The sequence below is a fragment of the Balearica regulorum genome, chromosome 7 (genome assembly GCF_011004875.1).
Source record: "Balearica regulorum gibbericeps isolate bBalReg1 chromosome 7, bBalReg1.pri, whole genome shotgun sequence".
NCBI lineage: Eukaryota > Metazoa > Chordata > Aves > Gruiformes > Gruidae > Balearica > Balearica regulorum.
The window spans coordinates 11,405,734-11,430,229 of NC_046190.1; the positions used below are offsets into that span (position 1 = coordinate 11,405,734).

The window sequence follows — 24,496 nt, forward strand, 5'->3', positions numbered from 1 at the left end:
AGCCTCTTTTTGATCATTTATTCTGTACCAGCATTGGCCCTTAGCACCATCAGCTCTTCCCTCTCCCTTCCTGGGAGTTTTTATGCAGAGAAAGCCTCCTGCTCTCAGCATCTACTTTGCAAAATTGAAGCGAGATGAAGCCCATCCTCCAGCACACCCCAGCCTTTGCTGCAGCCTGGGCTGCACCTTTCCTCCTGCTTTCCAGGACTGCATTTCTCGCTTCATGTTTCCACCCTGTTGGCGAGTCAGTTATTCGGGGATCAAAGGGAGCTGCCAGCTAGCTTGTAGGAAAGGGCTATGACCGCCACTTTCTGTTGCTGACTACTTTTTTCTGTGTAATATCTCAAGCCTCCTTTGTCCTGAGGTTGCTTCATGTTTTCTGTCATCAGCAATTTCACCAGTTCTCCACTAACATTAGTGCCAAGCTCATTTACAAAAGCACTTTGCCAGATCTCCAGGAGTGATGTTTAACACTCCCCTGGTAACTGCCCTCCAGCCTGACAGCCGTGCAGAGGCTGTCACAGCAGGTCTTTACAGGGTTTATACCTTGTGCTAAATCACTTCTCCCTTTTCTTAAGAACTTTCCACATGGCACCATATGAAATGTGCAATTTAAGTCCAGAGAGGTGAGATCCACCCTATTTCCTTCACTAAGCAAACGGCTTGCAGCTTACCTTGCCCAAGAAAGATAAATGGGTTTGATAAACTCATTTAATCTCATGCCATTTACCTCCCTCTCTTTTGCTAGCCTTTCCTTCACCATTTGTTCTGAAGCTTTCCATGTACTATTAAGCTGAAACCATCATGCCCATTCTTGTTCCAGATCAGTTCACTTCTGTACGGGCTCTCTGTGCTCCTGCCCCTGACTGAGGGACCTGTTAAAGACAACGGACCAGTTCTTCTGGAGCTCTGGCATCTGGATTAGCCCGTTCCTCTGCCTCCAGCGCAGGAAGGAGCCCTGAGATTCACTCCTATTCTGGCCGTGAACATTTCCATACCCCCATCCCATTACCCTTCTCATCTGCAGCTACATGATTAACATCCTCATCCTCAGAGAAGGTTAAGGCAAAGTATGAGTTTGGGTTTTGCACATACCTACTATACATTAACCTCAGTCCCATGTAAGATCTCTTTTTCCTTCGCTGTTTTCTTCAGCTGTATGCAACTGGGGAAAATATATTCCCATTTTTATTAGTATCCTGTAAAAGACAAAATTCCAACTCACTTTTGAGACATAGCTTTTATAACCAATCAGTTCTTTTGCTTTTTAAAATGATTCCTTGTAATGACTGCTCATTCTCAGTATCATTCCTGAGGTTGAAATTCAATTAATTCAAAATTCATTCAAAACCCTTGCCAGGGTTTTATCCCCACTGAAGTTATGCTTAATTAACTGGAGTTTTATCCCCAGTCCTGGAGTCTCATCCCAGTAAAGTTTAGACATGTAAATCCCCGAGCTCCCAAGGAAAGCTGACTATATGGATTAGTTCCTGTGATTTATTTAAATATGCCCCTTGGAAGTCTGAAGCTGTATCAGTCACGCCTGATTTGATCGAAGGGATGTGATATTTTAAGCGGGGTACTGTTTATCATTAAAAAACCTGAAGTATCTCAAGTCTTGAAAAAAAAACTTGATCAAAGTGGATTTTCATCATATTTCTAGGATAAAAATAACCACAAGAGAATGGAAAAGGAGAAGTAGATTAGTGTCTTTTTAGAAATAAATTTTTCACCTTAAAAGTATAACTGAGCAAGTCACCTTTTGTGTTAAACACCAAAAAGGTGTTTTACCTCAGTGGGACCAGGAGACTCAGCCAAGGCCTTCTCCTGGCCAGTGAGGTCTAGAGGTCTACCTGCCTCTCTTCACCGTTTCACGCCTGCTTTTCTTCTCTCTCTCTCTCTCTCTTTTCCTCTTCAGTCCCTCCTTCTAGCTTTCATCCCTGCTGCCACACTGTCCCAAAGTCCCAGCACCAGCCTGAAATCAGAGAAGTGACGGTGCACAAGGGCTTGACGTTTTCATCTCTTGCTGCAAGGCACGGAGGTTTGGCACCCAGTGCATCCTACAGCACAGCCGGCTGAGCCAGCCAAAGAGCGTAACATCTTAGAAATGTATTTCTGATCTCCTGGCAGGTGTCTGCACGTACATTAGGCTCCTTGGCAGGCTTGGACCACCTGGTCTGGAGGGAGTCAGAGCTGCCGCACCTTCGTTGTAGCCAGGGCTCGGCTAGCAGGAGAGTAGCAGCCTGGCTGCAGTGCTGAGAGAAGCAAAACCACTTCTGTCCTCACCAGTTTCTGCATAGCGTGTTCTGGGGTAGCAAGGTTGAAGCGTTTCTTCTGTCAAGGAAGGGCCTCACAGTCTCCCCGTGTGCGTACAGCCAGCAGGCTAGAGGGAGCATGCTGGGGATGGGGGCCGCAGCGGCGATGCTCAGCCCAGGGACACAGCACACCGCACCTTGCCCTCCAGGTCCCGGCTGCCGTGGACTCGGCCACACTGTGCAGTGGCAAGCTGGACTGCAGCCTCAGGCACAAGAGATCCCACGACAGCCCCTCGGCGGTGTGCCTGGGGGAGGGAGCAGGGCTTGGGAAGGGTGGGGGCTGCTCCCAGCCAGGCACCTCCTGAGCACTGCCAGGCTGTGCTGACCCTCCGGGGGGGGGGGGGGGGCGAGCGCTTCCCCCCATCTCCACGCTCCCCAGGGAGCAGCCTGGCACAGGAGAAGGCGAGGTGTGCCCTTGTGTTGGGGCATGAGCCGTAGAGTCAGCACTTCAGGGCCGAGTTCCCACCTCTGACGCCGACTTTCTGCATGACCTAAGGCGAGTCACTTAGCTGCTTTCCTTCGTTTCCTGACGCTGCTAAACGCCAGGGATAATAAGTAACTTTGTGTGAGTGCTACGAAGCTTTGAAATCTTTAGATGAAAAGATGCTGTATAATTGCAAAGCATTTTTAATAATGCTAATCATTCGCTTCACTCTGCATTGCCCGTCAGTCTTGGGCCAGAGCGCCGCAGCAGCCACCGGCATGCAGTCAGGGAGCATCAGGCTCTGCTGAAGTGGAGAGTTTTCCTGAGTTTGTCTCCATTTTGACTTCACGCTGGTCCAAACAGGATTCTGAGCTCAGCCCAGGACCTGACAAAAAGCCGCAAACTCAGACTAGCACCTGGCCCTCGCAGGCAGGAGCTTTCTGGAAAGCAGGGGTATTTGGGGGAAGGGATTTAAGCAGCTGTGTTGACAACACAGACAATGGGGATCTGATTCAAGCTGAGGGGGGCTACGTGAAAGGCAGCACGGAGCTGGAATAAAGCAACAGTGAAGAGGATCGAGGGGAAAGAAAGGAAGATCACTTGGGCTGAAATGCTGCTGGTTTGGAAGCAGCCGCAGCCACGTGTCCCAGGAGGTGCCTGGCTGGCACCAGCCTCCCCTGCATCCCAGGGAGGGCTTTATACTTTTAAATCAACTCTGCCAGGGGTGCAGGGGCCTTCTGAGGCAGAGAGCTTGAGTGTGAACATTAATCCGGAGGATTACAAAGGCAGAGCTTTTGTGAAGCTCTGCAGCCAGAAAGAGATGAGGTTATCTTCTTTAGTTAGGCCTGCAGAGCTGATGTTTAACCACAATGTTATTTTTATTTGACTCACTAACGCAAGAGTAGCTAGTGATGCCTGCAGCTTGCTGCAGTCCAATGCCTCCTCTTCCAAACAGAGGAGACTCTGTGCACTGCTGGCAACTCCTGCGATTTTATCACAACTTTTATGCTTTGGGGAATATATCCTAAAATCCCAGCTCCTTGAAACAAGGGAATTGTAGCTTTGATTTACAAACAAAGTAAGTCCCTAGCCCTCAAGGTTGTGGATGAAAGATTTGAAAACAAGAAACTAGTGCAACCTAAATGCTCAAAAACTGGGAGGTGAATAAAGAGATCCTAAAGTTTGCTGGCTAATAATAAAAAAAGTTGGGAAAATAAATAGTTGGCACACAACTTCTTCTTGGGAAATGGGGCAGGGTTTGGGCTGACTCCTGGCTTTTTGGTACTTGGGGTTGCCAATATGCCTTTGAACTTTGCAGCCATTCATAAATCCTTACATCACAACAGCAGCCGCAACGCACTGGAGCTCTAGAAATGCTGACATGAGGAAAGCAGTGAGAAAAGATGATTTTAGCAACCTATGACAACTCACCTCGAAGCATTAATCTTTAAAGATGGAAGACTTGGAGCCTCAACAACCCATACCCCCTTAGAAAGGAACGTCTTTTTGCTCCAGGAGCTCATTTTGCACTGTAGTAAACCTCTTAGGTAAAGAGGAATTCAAAGGCTCCACAAGATCATAGAAAGGCATTGAATGAGGTTGAATACATGTCTTGGTCCCTGGCATTTCAGGAAAATGATTCTTCTTCCTTTCAGTGGGTGGTCTTTGCAGAAAGCCTCCAGGACCAAATAAGAGCAGATGTGAGCTTCAAAAACCTCATAAGCACCGCTCCGCCTTATACCGTCTGCGTCTTCAGGCGTGTTCACACAATCACAAGCAGTCACGATACCACAGCGGCGCTAGTTATTGTGTATCAGCTGTCCCACACTGACTCCCAGTGCGCACACCTCCCCTGCTCCTCATGAGCTAACATCTACTCGCTTAGACCACCTGCATGGTGGTTTAAGCAAACACAATTTACTTCCCACTTTGCTTGGCTGACAAGAAGTAATTCGTGGAAGTGAGTTCATGGCATTCCTTGCCACGTGAACAAGCCCTGAGTGCACAAAGATGGAGCGGCTCCTAGGGGGAACGTACCCAAACCGTATTTCTGACGGGTTTCTTTCACGTCAGGTTTTCTTTCCTCATTTTACTGGGCTGGCAGAGCCCAGCACTTTCTCACACTGCTAGGCACTGCTTGCATTTGATGCTGTTTTAAACAGGTACTTAACTAACCTTAACGCTCAAGCAGCCCTCGATTCAACCAGACTCTCACCGCTGGTTTTGGGATCAGACGCCACAGAGCGGGTTTGGGAGGTGACGTGCCGATGGCAGAATAGCAGCAGCTCATGAACCAGCATCTGCCTTTGCAGGAAGAGAAAAGCAAAAGAGCAGGTAACACACAGCCTACAAACATGCAGTCACAGGGACATCAGCTTGCTAGTGAGAAATACCAGTGAACACAGTCCTACCAATTTATTTCAGACCTCTTGGGTCCATTTCATACGCAGCCTGGCATCAGTCACACAAGGCACTGCTGGGTCTCCACGTACCCCAGCAGCAGCTGGGCTTCCTTCTGTGCCTGGTGCAGGAAGGGAACATCCAATGGCAAATCCTTACCCTGCCTCACTAAAATACCCTTGTCCCCCACCCTCACCCCCCAACCAGGCTAATTTGTGAGACAAAAAGAAGGAAAAGACTTCTGGGGTCATTTACAGCATCCTGGCTGCCTTGCTGATCTGTTGGCAGACTAATATCTAGCATATCCTGCCTAATTGAGTTAATCTTTCCCAATTGCAATCAGATGGCAACAGGCACGGGAATAGCCCAGTCATAGCAGTGCTGACCCCCATTAGCATCAGGACAGACCTGGGCTGCTCTTCCCGTTGGTCTCAGTAGACTTTCTTTCTACGAAGCCGAATCTGCTATGATCACGCCTGTTTAAGGTCTGCCTTGTTTCCAGAGACCCTGCACTTTGTGGCAAGAACACTGATACCAGTCCCTGTGTGTGTCTCTCCACACCCAGGGGCTCAGCAGGCTCACCACCGCTGCTCGTACCTACAGCGAGAGTGTTATGGGAAGTAACAGTGACCAGGGCGAATAAGGAGGGTAGAGACTCAACTTGGGCACACCCCAAAACGCTATTACTTGTGATTGTAACGACAAAGTATGTCTGACTGCCAGCTGCTTAATGCTAAAGTCCATGCAAGGCAGCACAAGTCTTGCTCATGCACACACACGCACACGCTGCCCTCCAATGTGCCCATGTCTTGGGAGCTGGGACCTCTGCAAAGCACTAATACCACAGCTGTGAAACTGGTTTTAACATCATTTTTCCTAGTTCCCCACCACAGGTGTGCAAAACACAGTGTGGCTACGCCCCCTGAGCTCAAGGTGAAAGTTTGCTGCCAAGAGCACATTGCTATCTGCCAAAGATAAACTAGCTGCAATGAAAACACAGCCCAGCCAGAGAAGAAACCCACAAACAAAACGGGCTTCCTGTGTCCTCTAAAGACACCGAGACTGTGTTTAAGGAAGGTGGAACTAATATGCATGTCCTCAAACAAGGCTCAGGAATAAGGGAAGGACAGCTTATAAACAGGAACCTTCGTTTCTAAGGTACCAGGAAGAAATCAGGCTGGAAGCACTGCCTCTCAGCCCAGGGCTGTGCTGCTGATACTTACTGTCTTACCTTGAGGAATATTGGCCAAGACTCTGCCTGGCAATTATTTAAACGTTTAGTAGGCTCGATTCAGCCTGCCCTGCACAGCTCTCTAGTTCACAAAAAGCTTTTGGACATGCCCACTCATTCAGATCTGACCCAGTTAATTAAAAATTGATGTATGCTCCTATTTCAGTTTAAATGAAGCTACTTCAGGTAGCTAAACACTGCTTCCAACAGACAGCTGTTTAACCAGAATAAGCCTGATGTGAACTGAAAGGAAAGAGCTCACTGGCTTTAATCACCTCAGGTATCTGATTAGAAATCTCACCCTGCAGTAGGCTGATGCAATTGTGTGCTGAGGAGCCCTAGGAAAACTACCTTCACAGCATGGACGATGGTCCTGGTGGCCCCACCACTCCCCTGCCCACTCCCCAGCCCCCAGGATACCCGTCAGGGCTGTCCTGTGCTTCACGTTGGCACTAAAAGGGGACAGCTGGGAACGAAGAGATGGAAACTACCTCTGGTTCTTTCACTTCAGCATCTGGGGAGTCGCGTTTCCATGGTGCTGTAAATGTATTAGGTTAGTACAGGACATTGTGTTTCATAAAGATTGGGGCCAGATTGCCAGTGCTGTACGTACCACACCATAGCTCCACTGAAGGTGAGCAAAGGGGAGGTGTGACATGCCAGGGGAGGTGGAGGGCGTTGCTGGCCACGGGGTCAGTAAGGCTAGCTCGGGCCCTGCGATGAGGTGGCTGATCCTTATGGATATTGCTTTTGTGCAAGGGAAAAGGCTATTTTTTGTTTCACTGCTGCATTACTCAGTTCCACTAAGCTGTTGTAGGAAGAATGCCTGGTCCTTGTCCAGTTCCCCTCTTGTCCACAACAGGGGCAACTTTTTCTCCAGGAATACGTACCACATACTTCCACAGCTTCACTTCGCGGAATTGCATCAGGCAAGCCAAGCACACGAGGAGAGCTCAACATATTGACATAGATAAGTGGAGATTGGCAGAGTCGGATACAGAAAAGTAAGCAAAGGTGAACCTGTTCTCTCGGGCTGCCCTCGCTGCCACCTGCACAAACACAGCAGAGTCCCAGGCTGCATCAGGTGGATGGAAAAGCAGGCGAAGGGAGGCCGCTCTGCGCGACGCCGACACGTGCTGCAGCAAGCTGCCCATCAGCTCGGCCCCGCTTGCGTCAGGGTGGTGCGTCCACTGGCCGAGCCCCACAGCAGCCTGACCCAGAGCAGGCAGCACCGGCCCCGGCTCCCCACACACCCCTGCCCTCCCTCCCGGTCAGCTTCCCGGGGAGGGCTCCTGGTTTTGGACAGCCTTGACCTGGTCTGCTCTGCCGGTCAGGCAGGACGCTGGGTTACAGCCCGGCTGTCCAAGGGAGGTCGGTCACAGCCTTGCGTGAAAAGGCCAAGGTATTTGGGTGCGGGCTGGTGTTCACTTGTGAAGTCTTTCACACCTGAGTTCCCCTTTCCACCAAGAAAATTGAGTGTGACAAAATCTGGACTGGAAACTCATTATGTTTTGAACACCACAGTTTGGATTTTATTTTGTTATGAATATATGATGCCAAGTTAACACAAGATTGATTTGCTTGACTTCTAGAGCGAGAGATTCATAGCTGCGATGAGAGGGTATCAAAATCACACGTATGAAGGTTTCAGTACATCTAGGACAGAAGAACTGAAACCATTTGTGCTTAAAATACATTACACGTGTGCCTCAGCTGCAAAACAGTTACTTAAAAGACGCTAAAGCACTGATTTAACAAACTGGGGATTCAGAAAACCCGAGTGCCAGTCTTTTTGCCCATGACCCGTTTCCCTGGGCATTCGGTGGGGCAGACAGCCCCATTTCCCTCCCTCAGCTCCTGCTGTGACAGTGCTGCGTGCCTTGCCTTGCACAGGGACTGGACATTGCCTTGTCTCAGTTTTCCTCCTAGTGTTTTCTGCCGAGTTAATTCATCAAAGCTGGTGGTGAAGTTTCCCCTCAGCTTTCGTCCTCACTGCATTCTTTAAATATTTAGTACAAGCATGTCTTTACATCACGCTGACTGAAGTTGAGTATTTCCTCCCAGGAGCTCCGGTTGCTGGCAGTGGAGGTGAGGCAGGGAGAAGGCCAGGGAGTGGGAAAGGTCCCCGTGGAGCTGGGAGGGCACCAGGGAGGACAGTCTGCTGAAAAGAAGAAAAATCAGCAAAGGCAGAGGGAGAGCGCAAGAGAAACAGGATAAACAGGCAAAGAGGGGGACTTAGGTTGAGATGAGGTGGAGAAGGTGCTTGGCTGGGGATGGTTTTATACAGTGCTTTCAGAAGGATGAGAAGACAACCTGGATGGAGACAGAAAAGCCAGGGGAGAGACAGCTGGCCCAGTTCATTCGGAAATAAAGAGAAAAAGGGAAGCGAGGACATATCTAGAGGGACAGGAGTAGGTAATAACAATTAATAATAATTACAGAGTGAACTACTGAGATGTGTTCACTTCAACTTCAGCACCAGGCGACAGCAATCACTCACATTCTGTACAGCAGGAGCTACATGGTAAGAATCACAGCTTCTAGAAATTATATTTAAAAGCAAACATTTTGGCCTCCTGCTTCCTTCTTGCCCCTCCCCCCCCCAATTATCTTTTATTCATTTTGATTTTTAATAGATCCCCTGGGAAGCTAGAAATATGTTGTTGCTGGGACAAATTGCCCACCAATGTATATGCTTTATAATTCTCTTTATTAAAATCTTTCTTTTTAAGAAACACAAATTGAAACACTTTGCAATCAGTTACACAGATCAGTTAATATTGGTGACAGTTCCTACATAATTAAATAAGTACTAACAAATTCCAACTGTTTACAAGCCAAAACTTAAATTAACAAGATTATATAAGCTCAATAAATAGTACATCTGGTCCAGTTCAAGTATAATTCAACAAATCACAGCCTGAATCCTTAGAGAATAGAAAAACCCTGAATATAACCAGCCTAACACTAATTTAGTGTTAAAGCCAATATGAAACTTTGTCTAATCTTATGGGGCAAATGTTTAATTCTTTTATTTTTTACTTCAAAGAAAGTAAATCGCAGATTGACATTAAAGACTATTTGAGATCAATACAGATTTCACAAAGATGGAAATCACAGTCCCTATTAAAAAAGTGCAATCTTTGGTTGAGATGTGTTGAAATGGTTTGTATATATTAAGGAAGCTCCTTTTTAAATATCAATATTTGTTTGGCTAGACCTGAGTCTGCTTTGTGCTATATATATATATATGTATTAATAAACAGCGTGGATGATAGTGATGATGAATTATGCCAACTAAAAAAAGTCAAGATTTTCAATATAATAAACCAAACGGAACAACACATTTTTTACACAAGCTGAGAAAGGTAAGCAGCTGCCTACAGTGGCCTTCTTCCTCAGCAGAATAGGTAGTAGAGAGAAGTTGAGTGCCTGTCAGCATTGCATGATGGCCTGTTGGAGAGGGAAGGAGATTATCTCTGAGTTCTCAAAGTGCATCAGGCCGAAAAGTGATCATAGGGATCATTAGGAGCTAGTTGAGACTTGGGATTGCTTTTAACTGCTTTCAAATGTTGAGTTTTAGAGGGAGAAAGGACCTTCTCAGAAGGGGAATCGCCCATTTGGCCGTACCCAGGATTTTGCGGATTGCTGTTGCATCAAGACAGAGCCCAAAGGGATGGGGTGTCCAAACCACCTCTACAAATGTCTGGGTCTGATCACGTCTGCGGGGCTGGGCACTGCACCTGCATCACTCACCTGAGTCATCTACCGCCAGAACAGGAAACTACAGGGCAGAGATGCCATCTGTAGCCTCCTCCTTCCTCATGGCAAGCAAGGGCCTGTCCCCATGACCCAAACAAGGTATCTGGAGCCAGGACAGTTCCTGGTGAGACTTGGTCAAGACTCCAGGTTTTGGAGCCTGGGATGGAGACCGAGACTTAAGCGCTGGGGGACTGAAGGATACACTGAGGCCCACTCTCTCAGGAAGGGATTTTGTGTGTCTGATGCAACTGGCCAGGAAATAAAAAGGAGGTTAAACATGCAGGCTGTGAATAATGGGAGTGAACCTGGTTCAGAATCAGAGGAGGGGGAAAGTAGTTTGAATCATCTCCCGTAAATCCAAAAATAAGCCCCTGGGTAAACACTCACTTTAATTATTCCTCTGCTGCCAGTCAAAATCTCATGGTTACCTACTGCCTTCCCTGCCTGCCTGTATCCACCTGTTGTCTGTTTTCAGAAAGTCTGATTTAAAGCTCTTTGGCCTGGGAAAGTCTTTGTTGTGGATTTGTGCCGTGCCTATAATAAAGGCAGTGGACCTGTAGCTTCTACTGCAATCCAAATAAAGAATAATAACAGTGATACTTTTCTCATTTGAGGTTACCTGGGGATAAAGTTGCTGGAGGCATATGACTTTGATATACAGTCAGCTATGTCTCACATCCAATTAAGCTTAACCACATGGTCTAACAAGCTCCCATTAGGCCGGTGAGAGCCCCAGTTTGATAGCAGGGTTAGCTTCAAAGATTTGATGCTTGCATTTGTAGCGATTTCCTTCCCTTGTGCTGAAGGGCATGAAGGGAGCTTCATATGCAGATGATACATGACCAGCTTGAGAGCTGTGCTTTAGAAGACAATTGCACAATCTTTACTGCCATTTTCGTAATCTTAGAGCTTGCAATAAAAGCTCTTGCCCTAACAGCCCTGTGCTCAAATTTCACTGCAATGTGAAAAACAAACAGTCAAAATAAAACCCAGCCCTTGAAGGAAAAATACCTGGTCTGCAATATTATTATTTTTTTCCATAGGGGAAAAAAAAAAAAAAAAGCGCGCTATTTTAAATGACAGATGGACCCAAGTCTTAATATACTTCAAGTCTGGACAAAGGAGGGTTTAGGCTGTAATGTTTTTCATTTCCCCTTGTCTTTTGGCTAGGCCACGTCTGAATCTGGGATGCAAAGAATCCCTCAACTTGCGAGAAGCAGGAATTCCAAATATGAAATCTGAACCCAGCTCTGGTAGAACTGAGTGGAAAGCACAGGCCATGAAATGGAACAGGGCTTCAGGCAACACCACCAGTCACCTCAGAGACACACTGCCTGGCTACAGGGTACTTCAGAGAACGACCATGGCTGCTGGCACAAGACATAATGGAACAAATACTTTGGTGGAAGCAGTTTTGGCAATTTAGCCACTTTTGTGACATCCGTGTCATTCTTGGGGATGGCTAGAACCTTCTGGGAAACAATTTCCTCTGCACAACATCTAAGCAGGACATGAAGCACCAGCAACTTTTACAGAACATACTGTGATGAATATTAGAGTCAGGCAAAGAATGGAAATACATCTGCAAATCCCCATCTGTCTAGATTGTGTGAGGCATTTTATAAAAGTGTAACTCTGGGATCAATTCTGGCAATGGTTTGCATACGTATTCACTTTACTACACAAAGCCTATTGAAATGAACCAGAAACTTGTACGGTGCGTTTCAAAGGGACTTTGCAAAATACTAAGCAACAACTGTGCAGAAACAATAGCTCGTAATAATGCCAGAGCTGCTGGTGCATCCTGTGTTCTCAGTGCAGCACTCTGTGAGCCATCGGTTTTTGTATTCGCCTTAAAAAATTCAGGGAAATAAAATACAAAAACAATATTAAAAGTCTGGCATCTTTCCATGAAAACCAGGAAAATTCAACATTGCCAAGCTGAGGAAAAGCAAGCTTGAAAGAAAACAAAAAGACCCCAAAAGCAAGGATCTTGAATAAAATGTCTAAAAGAGACATGGTCCGAACATGTGGTGCTTTAAAAAGCCTCTCGTGAGAGTTTCAAGTCTGTAAGACTCAAAGTTGGCACCCTTTAGAATTATCAAAAAGAAGAGTTTTGAACACAACGGTACCTGGAGAGCATCCTGATCACCCCATGGAAGAGGCTGAAAACCAGAGCAGGTTAGCTGTCAGCACGTGCATTCGAATGGCTCTCGCTGTGCTGGGTTCAGGCTATAAGGTCCCTGGGACAGACTGTGGCTCCCTCTGCATTCGTACAACACAATCAGCGTACAGTCAGTGCTTAACAACACAAACATCATTTCACCAAGCTCTAAGACACGTGGAGGTGGATGCTGATGGGGTTTATATTATGCCATCTACTGACTAGTTTTAGCACAATGGCTTTAGATGTCCTATGCAAATCCTACCTTTCACTGGGGCAATGAGTGAAAGGGCTGAAGATATTTTAAGTGACATTAAAGCCTATTTTTAGTCACATCTCCTTTCCTTCCAGAGTCCACTGGAGGATGCTGAGTGCTTCTAAATACTCTGCCTGACCTGATGTGTCACATCAGAATTAAAACTTTAAGAATCCCTGAGAATTCTGATTTAATCTAGGAAACCACTCCCAGCACGCAGAGTGTGAGAAAGAATTGCTCCACTTCTTACAGATATGCCAGCATTGCTTCACCGTGGGAAACAGTTTCAGGCATTTTGGTTTTTAATGGCACTCTGGGCATAGATGCATGGAACATGCTCTTTATTTCCCCTCCTCTGTACAGTGCAAATTGACAGTTATATCATAGAAATAATAATAAAAAAAATTATCAGCATTCACTCATTATAGCTCTTCCAGTTCATCCACATCATAGTTTTTTCTTCGCAAAGTGAGGAACAATGCCAGTGTCATCCTGAGGCAGATGGCTGCCTTCTTCCTTCATTTTCAGACTCTCTTCTGCAAGCTGGGATAGATACTTCTGCAATCACATCAAAAAAACAAAGCATTGTTACCAAACCTGAAAATATTCAACATGGGATGCTTTATGCCTTTTCAGAGCTCTCACACTCTCCCAGCATCTCAAAAGGGAAGGAAACACATAGAAGCCCCATTTTTGTGAACATTCAAGCCAGGAAATATAGTTGTGTCAGGCAAACTACCTTAATACAGGAGTTCAGTGATTTCCTCTGTGCCCTAAGGGGAACTGGTGACAGAACCAGGAGGATTGTGACTCCCATCAGTCTGGGTAACTAGACCTCATCTTTTCTCCTTGAAAACTCTTTACTCCCATGTGCTATAGGGCAGGAACTAACTCCATTGAGTCAACTGAATTACACTGGTGTAAGACTGGTGTGTCAGAAAATAGACGCAGTTTCTGAGTCACAATTTAAAGCATATATGTTACATTTTCAGCATGTCCAGTTCAGAGATGTACCTTGTGGACAAGAACATTTGTTTTTAAGGGAACAATCAAACTTGGTAGTAATTAACACAATTTAGCAGTCTGGCTAGAGTATTGACATTATAGTGTTTCTCTAAGATAAAGTCTTTCAGTGCTTCAAGTAGTCAGTGTGATTTAAAAAAAATATACACGGCCAGTGAGGTTTTCAGCCTTCTGGCAGTGCTTTTAGTTGGCAGAGCTGCACACGAAGTGGACAATGAACTGCTGTGCATCTGAAAATGGTGCTCAAAGTATTTATTCAAGGTCAACAGACCTCGAAATGGATGAAAAGAAGCTTCTTCAGCAGCAGCTCATCTAGAGAGATGCATGGGAAATTCCCACATAATAATGTAGAGATGTTCTTATTAATGACTTAAACCACATGCAAGAATAGCTGACCTACACATTATTAGGACCATAAGACTCTTTGCTAGCTGATTATTCATTCTGATTTGTTTTGAAAAGAGCATCTTACATCACTGCAAAATTTTATCTACTTGCAGGATTCCACCAGAGTACAGTTTACTCTTTGGCATCCATAGGGAGAGGTGAAATGAGAAATGGATGGAAAAAAACTAAAAGGGCTGTGTTGTCTCAAACTGCCAGGTTGTCTCACATAAATACAAGTTTTGGATGTAAGAGGTCCGTCTGAAGGGGACTCAGTAATGGTAATGAACGGGCATACCTGTGACAAAATGACGACTGCACCCTTGTTACTCTGGGTATAGAGATTTGGCTGTGGAAATTACACAACTCTCAGTCTTGATCTCTGGGTACAAAATTCCATTTGGCAGAAAGCCAGAGTAAATGTTACAGTAGTATACAGAGATATAGGGTCCATAAAGACTGGGAGAAGCGATCCATACACCATGAAGTATAATAATTCACTAACGCTTGTCATTGGATCAGCTAACCCGTGCATTTTTGTTTTTTAATGATTACCCACCAAAATAAGACTGAGGTTTACCCACCACCTTTAGCTGCCGTTGTCAGCTATCATGAGTACCACAAACACCAGTTTTAAAGTTCACAGACCAGGCATTCAGATTAATTTATAGCAAAATGTCAGTTAAGGAAAAAACATTTTCTCATTTAAATACAAGTTTTGATGAATACTGCATAAAGCCACTGGAAAACAGGACAAAATGCTGCACTGAGTTGCCAAGGTAGCTTACACCAGATGAATCCGACAGTTTTTTGTGGTAGCAGTGGGAGGGATGGCAAAATGATGGATTTTTTGGACATGGAAAATGCAGTGGATCTGTAAATATAAATACCACCTGGGAAAATCATTTATTAAGCTGAACAGAATGGAAAATTACACAAAGTCTGCAAGGCTGAAAAGAAACAATTGATTTTTTTCCAGTGATTGCTGTTCTTCAAGGGGCACCATACTCAGATGAAGCTGACTATTTTACTTCAAGACAAAATTGTTGTCATCTAAGCAAGGCTTTTGGAAGAAAACTGATGAACAAGCTGTTTAGTTTTGCATGCAAATCCAAACACTGAACATATATTTTGGATGTGACTCCAAGGAGATCACATGAAAGATGACAAGTAGCAAATCAACTATAATGAGAGCATTTGTCATTGTTATTGGACAATGGTATTTGTCATGTAAGCAAGACAACAGAAAATCTGCAGCAGCAGTCCCATAGCTTCCCATACGGTAAACGTTAGAGTCCATAGTTCTTATGTTGGTGGATACGCTCATTAAATTGCATCATCATAAGAGAAGTCTGCCATTTCTTGCAGAGTGCATAAATAAGCATTACTGCAACTAAAAGGGTTCTAATAATACAGAACAAGTATTTAAAATTTGCTGAGTCCCCACTTCAGTGGGCAAAAGTTGGATGAGACATTTACTTCCTCCATTTAGTAAGATAAGAGGTACAGCTTGACAGAACATTTTGTTTTCATTACCATATTGGACAGATTTAATTTTAACAGCTTTTGTGGTCTTTGTTCTTTTATCTCAAGTCAGTGTTAGATATCTACTACAGTGCTCATGGGAAATGTCTTAATGGGGAGACAAAGAGGGTTTTTTTCACTGACTCAGTTTTTCTATGGAAAACTGAGGACCTTTTTTCTATGATTTTAACAAAATAACTTAGAAAATGAAAAATCCTTCTTCTTCCCATGGACCAGTTGCCAGGGGCAGGACTTGCAATCTCTGCTTTAAGCAAGAGTTTCTTTGGGACAGACTTGCGTGGGATACACAGCCTGCACTGAGTGGTGCCACCTTTGGTGAATCCCTCTGGATTTTTTTTTGTATGAAGCAAAAAAAGGCATGCAAACTGGGCACCTGTTTTTCAAGCTTACACTTGGAGGATCCATTATTAGCAAACATTGCAGCTCTGCAGGCACAGCCTTTGAAGGCCAGAGGCCCTGGTATGATTACAGCTATGTAACTTAGGAAAGTCAAGAAGAAAATTCTCCCAGAGAAATTATTTGACTCTGAATGTCACTAGAAAAACCAATGCCTGCTAGCCAGTTAAGGAGAGAGAGCTATTACTTGAAGAGAAGCAGAGCTCCAGCATTTTCTATGGGCAGAGGGAAGGAACAGAGAAAGAAGGAGCAGCCTTGCTCTTTCACACCTTTTGCAAAGGGTAGGCAAACGCCAAGAACTGCTGAGAAAAGTGTCTTCTGCAGTGTAGACACCCTGCACACAGGCAGGGACTCCAGATGAGAGGTAAGGCCACCTCCTCTGAGGATTCCTGAGCACAGGGCAGTTAATGCTTATGCTGTCATGACCGTTACTATCAACTGCATCTGAGAAGTAATAAAGGTAGGGTCTTTTGATTGAACTGCAAGCACCCAGGGTCTCTGTGTGCTCTTATTAAGTGTTGATATGCTTATAGTATATGCTTGTGGAAACCATACAAGTAATTACATGCTTCTGCATATCCTTATAGAAATTATTCAATAGTGGTGTTTTGCGTGGCTGAACTGCCGTGCTGTTCTGTAGCACAGGGAGGTGATTTCAGCGGGTCACAGGAAATACCTCGGAGAGCCTGTGCGTCACAAAGTACTGCGTGCTGAAACACGCTGCAGAAGTTCACGCTAGTGCAAAAATAAGTCTGGCAACATTATCAAGCAAGTGGCATGTTTAATGGTCCTGAAATTAAGAAATAAGAAAGGCTCCTGCTGGGCTGACTCCAGTGATACAAATGTCTGGGACCCTCAAGATCAGGGTTGCAAGCTGTGCTAGTGACAAGGACAAAACAGAGATGAGAAAATAAAATTATCACCTGGCCCCATTTTATTTATGATCCAGAAGTTGATTCCAAGGATCTAGCAGTGAGAAATTAGTGTGCTAACATTTGGAACTACTGAAATGTTTTGCTTATCTAAATTTCACTTTGAATTCTGTCCACAACATAAAACCTATTCTTTATAGCATCATCTATCTTACGCATAGTCCCCCCCATAAACTAGTTGTTAGCTAGCTTCACGTTTGTTTTTACCTGAAGATTTTTGTAGTGAACAGTACTTCTGCAGTGACTTGTCTTTGCTGTCTCTTCATTTGTGTAGAAGAGTCCACAGAGCTTACAGTAAAACCCGGTTCTAGGCACCACAAATTCCACACCTATTGAGAAATTCTGAATTACATTAAAATGTCAGTTGAAACCGTTCCCCTCCACAGTAAACTTGTTTTCAAAGAAAAAAGGTGCTGCAGATATAAAGGCTGAATCCTAGATCCACTTCTCTGATTTCCCTGATTTTGCAATACTGAGCTGCAGTTTAAAATCCTATGCATTGCAAATACACCTTCCACTTCTCTCTTAGATATTATACATATTTAAAAATGTACCTTCCCGTGCATAATATTGACTGGAACCTTCACTGTGTAACCTCAAGGGCTAGAATAGCAATAGTACTTATTAGCAGTAAATTCATGCTGAAGTTGCACAGATTGCTCTTTAGGATGTACTTCTTCCAGGTGTTTTACTCATGATCAGTGTTTACACAATAAAACCAATGCTTCTGCTTGTACTGAAAGTATAATCCATACTTTTATGATAAATACTCTTAAATCACTAAGTATTTTTCATATATATTTCATATATAGTCCAAGGGAACTTCTTTCATCTCATCAGCAACATTAACAGCTATCTTTTGCCATTCATCTGGAGTGAAATTAGCAATGATCTATAATCAAAAGCCTGTTTCTTTCAACAGCTACCCCTCTGTCGTATACCCTGTTCCTTCACTCTCCTCACATCTGTTCTGAAAAATAAATATAGCAAGTAGCCTTAAAGTGACATCTTGTTGTAAGCTCTAGGTATTGCAGTGGGCGGCATCACAGGCTGAGGGCAGCCTGGGCGTCCGAACGTACCCAGGGGAATGCTGAGTTCGGTGAAGACATCCTCTTGTTCCCAGCCTGGTGGAGAGTGCCTTCTTTTAGCCTCTACCTCTGGGTATTCCAGAGATCTCATTTCCAGGTACCTAGAATTTGCTTAACAAATGAATAAATGTATTGAATGAAAACAGTTTATTAGTTTAAAGAGACATTTGTAATCTTCTTGGGAACGCTTTCTGGGTGGATCCATAAATGAAGTAAAATCTGGAAAAAATGCTTTTCCATTCAAATCAGAGGTTTACTCAATGCAACTCCAAAAGCTATACTACACTGTGGAGTCAACTCTAGTTCTCCCAGTAGACCATTTTTCTGTTTCCTATTTCATGTTCATTATGGTTTTTGGTGGGGTTTTTTTTTCATATTTTAATCTCTAAATAGATCTATAACATTATACATGCCTCCGGCACAAGCATGGTCCAACTGCAGCTCTGTAACCACGTATGGCATTGCACGACCAGTGATGGAGCTGGGCTAACACAGGGGCTGCTGAGGAAGGGGCGGGGGGGGGGTGGTGGCAGCAGGACCTGCTGAGAGCAAATCCCCAAACTGCCTAAGGAGCTGTATGGGCAGAGCAAACCTTCCTCTCTTGCACCCCTCCAGCACCACTGTCATCTTCTCCTTGGAGCCACTCTTCTCCCATCCTCAGCTCTCCAAGGGATAGTTTCTGCTTTATGGCTGTTGGCCACTTGAAGATTTTGGTTCCTGGCCGGTAGGGATGGGATGATTGGTCCCTGCTGACCGACATTAATGGACACAGCCAGGAGATTCAGGGTGTGGAAAACAGTGGATTGATTTGCTGAGGCAGATAAAGCCAGTCAAAAGAACAGATGCTCACCCTTCCAAACATATGAATTGCTTTTATTTAAAAAAAAGATAATATGTTATCACAGAGCACCTGAATTACAGACAAACTGGTCTGATTCCTATTCTCCAGTTCTTACATCAAACAAATAGTTCTCTTACCCTGACAAAATTTCTATTGTATTGCAAATTTCACCTAGATAAGGGATATATTTTCTCATAAATTTGTTTTTGCCCAAACCAAACCCTTCCTGACTTTCAAGTCTGTAGAGTTCAAAGATCCGCAATTTCTAGCTATGAGAAAGAATTTTTCTTCATTGTTTTAAATATGTCTATTACATGACTTAAAATGAGATAATACAAAATCCTGACTGGTTGACTTTCAGGTTAACTTTAAGCCCATCCCAGGTTTCCAAATCTGCAGCAGAGATCCTGGAAAACCTGCAAGCTTCAGTTACCTCTTCTTAAGACACAGGGCCTTTGTGGCAACTTATGTCCCCCTTAAGTTGCTTTCTGGGCTTTTGAGCTGGCAGCTGCATTTGCAGAGAGCCTAGAGCCTTGCGCTGCAGATTCCAGATACCAAGTCCATGGCGGAAACCTGGGAAGCACAAGCTCCTCCGGAGCTTCCAGGCTCCCTGCTGGCAAGTTGGAAGCTGAGACGCTGAAAACACCGAAGTAACTATGCTCCTGGGATACCCAACTCTTTCGTCAGCTGGCTGCCCATGAAGTGGGCAGCCCAGGGGAGCCAAGCTTGCTGTTCCCCATCCCAGGGAGTTTGCACGGCAGTGTTATCTCCAAATATGCAAAGCCTGGCAAGGTGTCTTCAGGCCAAACAGGTAAGTACTGAAAAATGAGCGAGTTTCAAATCTGTCCTAGAGGAAGAACTTAGTTCAAAATCAGACATTCACTTTAAATGTTCCAGCATTTCCTGGTGGATAATTGCACCCTCAAAAATCTTCCACCAGCTTCTGCTCACAAACCTTTCTCCATCACACAGACTCCAATAGCAACAAAAAGAACATTCCTGGCCAACATGCTCTATGTTGTTTTCCACTTTCCCTCATTAAACACAGCCCATTTGCTCAAGTTTCATTAGAAAGTGTGACAAGGAACTGAACTCGCTTTCAGACACTCAAGATCTTTTTCTTCCCTGACAGCTAAAATATTAATAGGCAGCTATGATTACATTTATTGGCATTATCTCACAGCATGTCCTATCAGATATATTAAAGGCAGCATGCGGTAGATAACAGGAGATGATAATGCAAGTCCTGACAAAAGGCACGTATTTGCGTGAACAGGAACTGAGAAGTAACAATCTACAGATGATTTCCATGTTACTAACGCTTCAGTACAGTATGTAAGAATACCCACCTTGTCCAGGAGCCAGCCAGACATTACAGATACTTTTCTGTTGACCTTCAGAAACTGTCACTCATTTCATTGACAATTCAAAATAGTTAGCAGAGCACTGAAAGACTTCAGCTAAACTCATGTGAACCTTGACATGACAATTATAGCAGCTTATGCCTTTCAGAAAGCTTGCAAGCTGCTTATCATATTTCCTTTACACTATTCAGCTAAGAGCCTCTAATGGTTTACCTTGGCGAAAGGCACTGGGGTTCTTTTACTGAGCTGCTCCAAGGACAAGTCTTGATACTATTAGCAACATTTATTCTTGTTAGCAATAAATTTCAGTCTACTGTCAGAGAAAACATGCAAGACTCTCAGTGGGCTGGAAAGAAGAAAAAAAACAGTAGTTACCCTTGGCCTCTGGACACTCTTGGCTTCCACGTCGTGTTTCTTCACTAGCATTTTTAACAAGCATTTCCATAACTTCTCTGCTCTCAGCTCCTTGTGATCCCATCTGTTTGTAATCATCTATAAATGTATCAGGGAGCTGGAGAGTCTCTTCTTTCAGATGAACAGAAGGTATATGGTGATCTTCAGGCTCTAAGCAAGTGTCAGAGCTCTTATCAATTTTTCCTTCCTTCTGCTGGGGATCAGACTCCTTAGATGATTGGTCTTCTTGCAATTCCTCTGGTTTCTGCTCAGGGTCCAGATTTAGGCTTGATGCTTCAGTTACAGCATCATCATTATCATCATCCTCATCATCATCCTGACAGCCACTAGAAGCTACACTGACCTTTGCTGATCTGAAGTTTGTTTCTAAAGCTTTATGGGCAAATTTGTCTTCACTCCTAGGTAAGTGGCTGTGATCGTTTTTCAGTTCTAACATGGTTGACATACAGGGACACATTTCTGAAGCAGTTTTATTTTTTTTATCAACTGGTACTATTTCTTCAAGCTCAGTTATATCTGGCTCCATAATTAAATCATCTTCTCCCACTTCATCTACTGTCACTAATTCCTCCATGTTAGCAGGATACCAGGTCTCACCTTCTATCTCACTTCCACTCTCCCACTCTCGGTCCTGTCACAAAAATGTAAAACATTTGAGAGATTAGCAATTATAGATCACCAGTGTTAAAAAGTGGGCTTTGAACATCAGTAACCAGGAAGAACTTTGATCTGGCCATGCCTAACCCCTCTTGTATTTTAGTTTCAAAGAACAATATGCTTTGGTATTGTGATTTTAAACCTTATGCACAAGGACAAGCAATCTCTTTTTAATTATAACATAAACTTCACTTTGTGGAGATCCTGTAACTGCCTTGGGGATTACAGTCTCTCCAGTCTCCTGCTCCTTACTTTTCTGTAAGAACAAGGCACAACCTCTTATACTTTGTTACACAACTGACTCTACTATGTGATCCCCAAGGAAACGAACATCTGCCCTTCCTCAACCTGCATCCCAGTGTGACAGGAAATAGGCAGCACAATGAGAATACACTGACCACCAGTCTAGCCACTGTGGCTTTCCACCTTAGACCTAGTCTAAGGTCCTTTAAATTCCTATGGTGACTGAGAAAACCTGGCTACCTTTTGTAGTCATTTCCTTCCACCAGCAAAAGCCCTTTGCCAGAGACTGTGTTGGCAGACATTGGCCTAGACCTTAAGAAAAATCAGTTTTACAGTTATACTCCAAGGTACATAATCTGAAATACCTCATACGTGCAGGTATAGACTTACAGGGCTCAGACACTAATATTGGACTTCAGAAGTATTAGAATCATAAGATATGTTACTTTTAAGACACACTTGCAGCTTAGATTTCATCTCTCAGACTGATTATGTACACATAATCTATTAATAATCTGTATTCTTCTCCTGTTTGGCCATTCCCACACTTCCCCTCCTAGAATCCTAAAACAGCATGAAAACTCTGGGAGTTGACACTGTTCTTGCCAGGAGATCAGTTTTCTACAGCAACAGATATCAATAGCTTCCATATCTGACCATCAACCCATGACCCTACAGATATGAAGCTGGAGAAATTCCAAGGACATTGCTGTTCCCGACTGCGATGCTGCAGTAGGGGTGCTGTAAAGACATTATTTAATTAAAACCAGAAACAATCAGAAGAGGCTACTATCCATAGTCCATCTAAGGCCAATGTTCTGAAAAGTTTTCATCATTAGTCCCCTCCTTCTCCACCAACTGACCACATCTGCTATTTTTGGGCACGGTTCACAAAGTTACGCAGTTCACTTGGGCATATGTTCCTTACAGTTGCCAGTGCCAAGGGCTACGCATGTGAAGCAATGTACATGGGCAAAGAGCAACTAAAAAAAGAGTTCTGGAGACTTCAGGAAAAGCTATCCTTTAAAGCAGAGGTCAAGATAAGGCAAGTTAATTTAGGCTACTCCCTTCTACAACCCCTTTACATATCTTTCTGTGGGGGTTTAATATTTCAGCTGGGAAAATGTGCTACCAAACTTGAGTTTTCACTCATTTTGTTGTGGAAGCTGTACCAACAACGTGTCACCAACCTTGTCTTTTCTGGTGTTTTCCAGAATCTCTCCAGATTCTTTTCCTTGTTTATTAGCTGAGGGTGAGCTCTTCTCTGGAACTTGCTCCTCTTTTCCAAGCTAAAATAAATACAACATATACATGTATAGCAACACACAGTGGTGCTCTATTATGTTTCTATTCTGGGTTTAGGGAAACAAAGTCACCACAAGGTCACATTCTTTATTTCTAAAGTTTATGCAAGTCAACTGGGCTGTGGGAAAAGACCCAAGAATTGGATACTATTAGCAAAGCCACACAAATAAGAATTAAGAAAAAGAAATTTAAACAAAATTAGAGACATGTAATTTACATCATAGAATTGGCTAGAAGACAGGTGGGGGAGAATGCGAATTCGTTAAAATTTCCAGCCTCCACTCCTCTGTTCTCTACCCACATCTGTTATGTTGGCTCAAACATGGTAAGGAGAGCAGCAGTGTTAAAACTGCAAAAGACCTCAACTGTTTTGTTTATTGCTGTAGGATCAGTTGAGAATGCAACTGCTTGCATAGTTCATACTTTGGGAGAACAAAACCGTAGTACTAGCTGGCATTTGGTAAAAGAGTGAAGTGAAAGTGTGAGTTCAAAATATTCAAACTTATTTCTTCCTTTTTAAATAAATTATTAGCAGTAGTCCCTGGAGAGGTATGCCTTTAATGAAGCAACTTTAAAATAATTTGAAAAACATGCAGAGGCATGTGCAACACCGGTGATTTAGGATGCTGTCTGATATTTCTCTCTGACATCTCCTCCCAAGGAACCATCCATCACAGTGAAATATCAGCCAAAGAAGAAAGATGACAAAAGGTGGTACGGACACACATATCTATGGCATGAGGTAGCGCTGCTACAGAGACTTGCTGAGTTACAAGATCTAGAGATTTCCACCAACTTTGCTCCCACGTGAGAGTAACGAACGCAAGGTCAACTAAAAACAACCAAAGATGGCCCTGGCAGCAAAGTCACAAGCTAGAGATGGACCCCTGGTCAGCAAAGCAGCTCTGCAGTCTCCTGTGCCAGCATCCCCAGGGGTGCACGGTGGCAGTGTATCACTGGGGGAGATTCAGGGAGGCAAGGTGGCCAAGAACCAATAACAAGGTCCCCATAGTGTAGGAATATGAGCGTGGGTTGTACTGGGACTGAGCGAATGAGGCGTCTTCATCTGTTCCCTCTCTGCTTTTTCCCAGTAGAGAATCAAAACTCACAAATGCTGCCACTTTACCAACTGGGAATATTTCTCCAGATCCCACAATTTTACAGGTCAGCTGATGCAGTGGCTGTGTCATGGGAAGAGATTCCTGTTAGCACATTGAAGGGAATGGTGTGAATTATCCCTGCCACAGCTGAGGGTAGGGACATACGATTAATAGAAACCAATTGCTCTGCTGAGGTGACCAAAAAGAAAATGTTCCTCATTAAAAGTTCATTGCCCATTTTAGCAGTATAAAAATCAGTTCCCTGTACTTTCCTACAAATATTGTGCATCCTTGTAAAATACTACTTATTTTCCAAATAATCCACATCAGACAGGGAGGATGTGATGGATGCAGAGAGAGCAGCTGTGGAGTATCCTGCACAGACTTAGAAAAGAGAGCAGTTGGGCACTTGCCCCTGCACACATAACCTGCATGCAAACAGCAGATTGTCACCTGGTTTTGTTGCGAGTTGTCTGTCCCCTTCCCCTCACTGGTTACCCAGAGGTTTTGTGCTTGACACAGAAAGACAATGTCCATGTACCCAACACCTCAACAGTGTAATGGATCTGCATGATCTAGGCAAAGACATGGATAAGATGACCTCCCAAGATCTCTTCTAGGACTGCATTCCCTGATTTTATCATGGCAAAAC

General features: G+C 44.1%; 1 protein-coding gene across 16 annotated transcripts in view; it reads right to left on the reverse strand.

Annotated features, from left to right (window-relative positions):
• Positions 1 to 9,063: 9,063 nt before the first annotated feature.
• Positions 9,064 to 24,496, reverse strand: part of RBM20 (RNA binding motif protein 20) — a 107,842-nt gene continuing 92,409 nt past the window's right edge. For 15 of the 16 annotated variants that reach the window (XM_075757936.1, XM_075757935.1, XM_075757943.1 and 12 more), the window contains 5 exons: positions 22,630 to 22,728; positions 20,501 to 21,170; positions 17,912 to 18,031; positions 17,040 to 17,161; positions 9,064 to 13,110 (listed from right to left, as the gene is read on the reverse strand). In XM_075757936.1, the coding sequence (XP_075614051.1) occupies positions 13,000 to 13,110; positions 17,040 to 17,161; positions 17,912 to 18,031; positions 20,501 to 21,170; positions 22,630 to 22,728 (1,122 nt within the window). In that variant the 3' untranslated portion in view covers positions 9,064 to 12,999. The remainder of the gene's footprint in view (positions 13,111 to 17,039; positions 17,162 to 17,911; positions 18,032 to 20,500; positions 21,171 to 22,629; positions 22,729 to 24,496) is intronic. The other variant, XM_075757933.1, reaches the window with a different exon arrangement.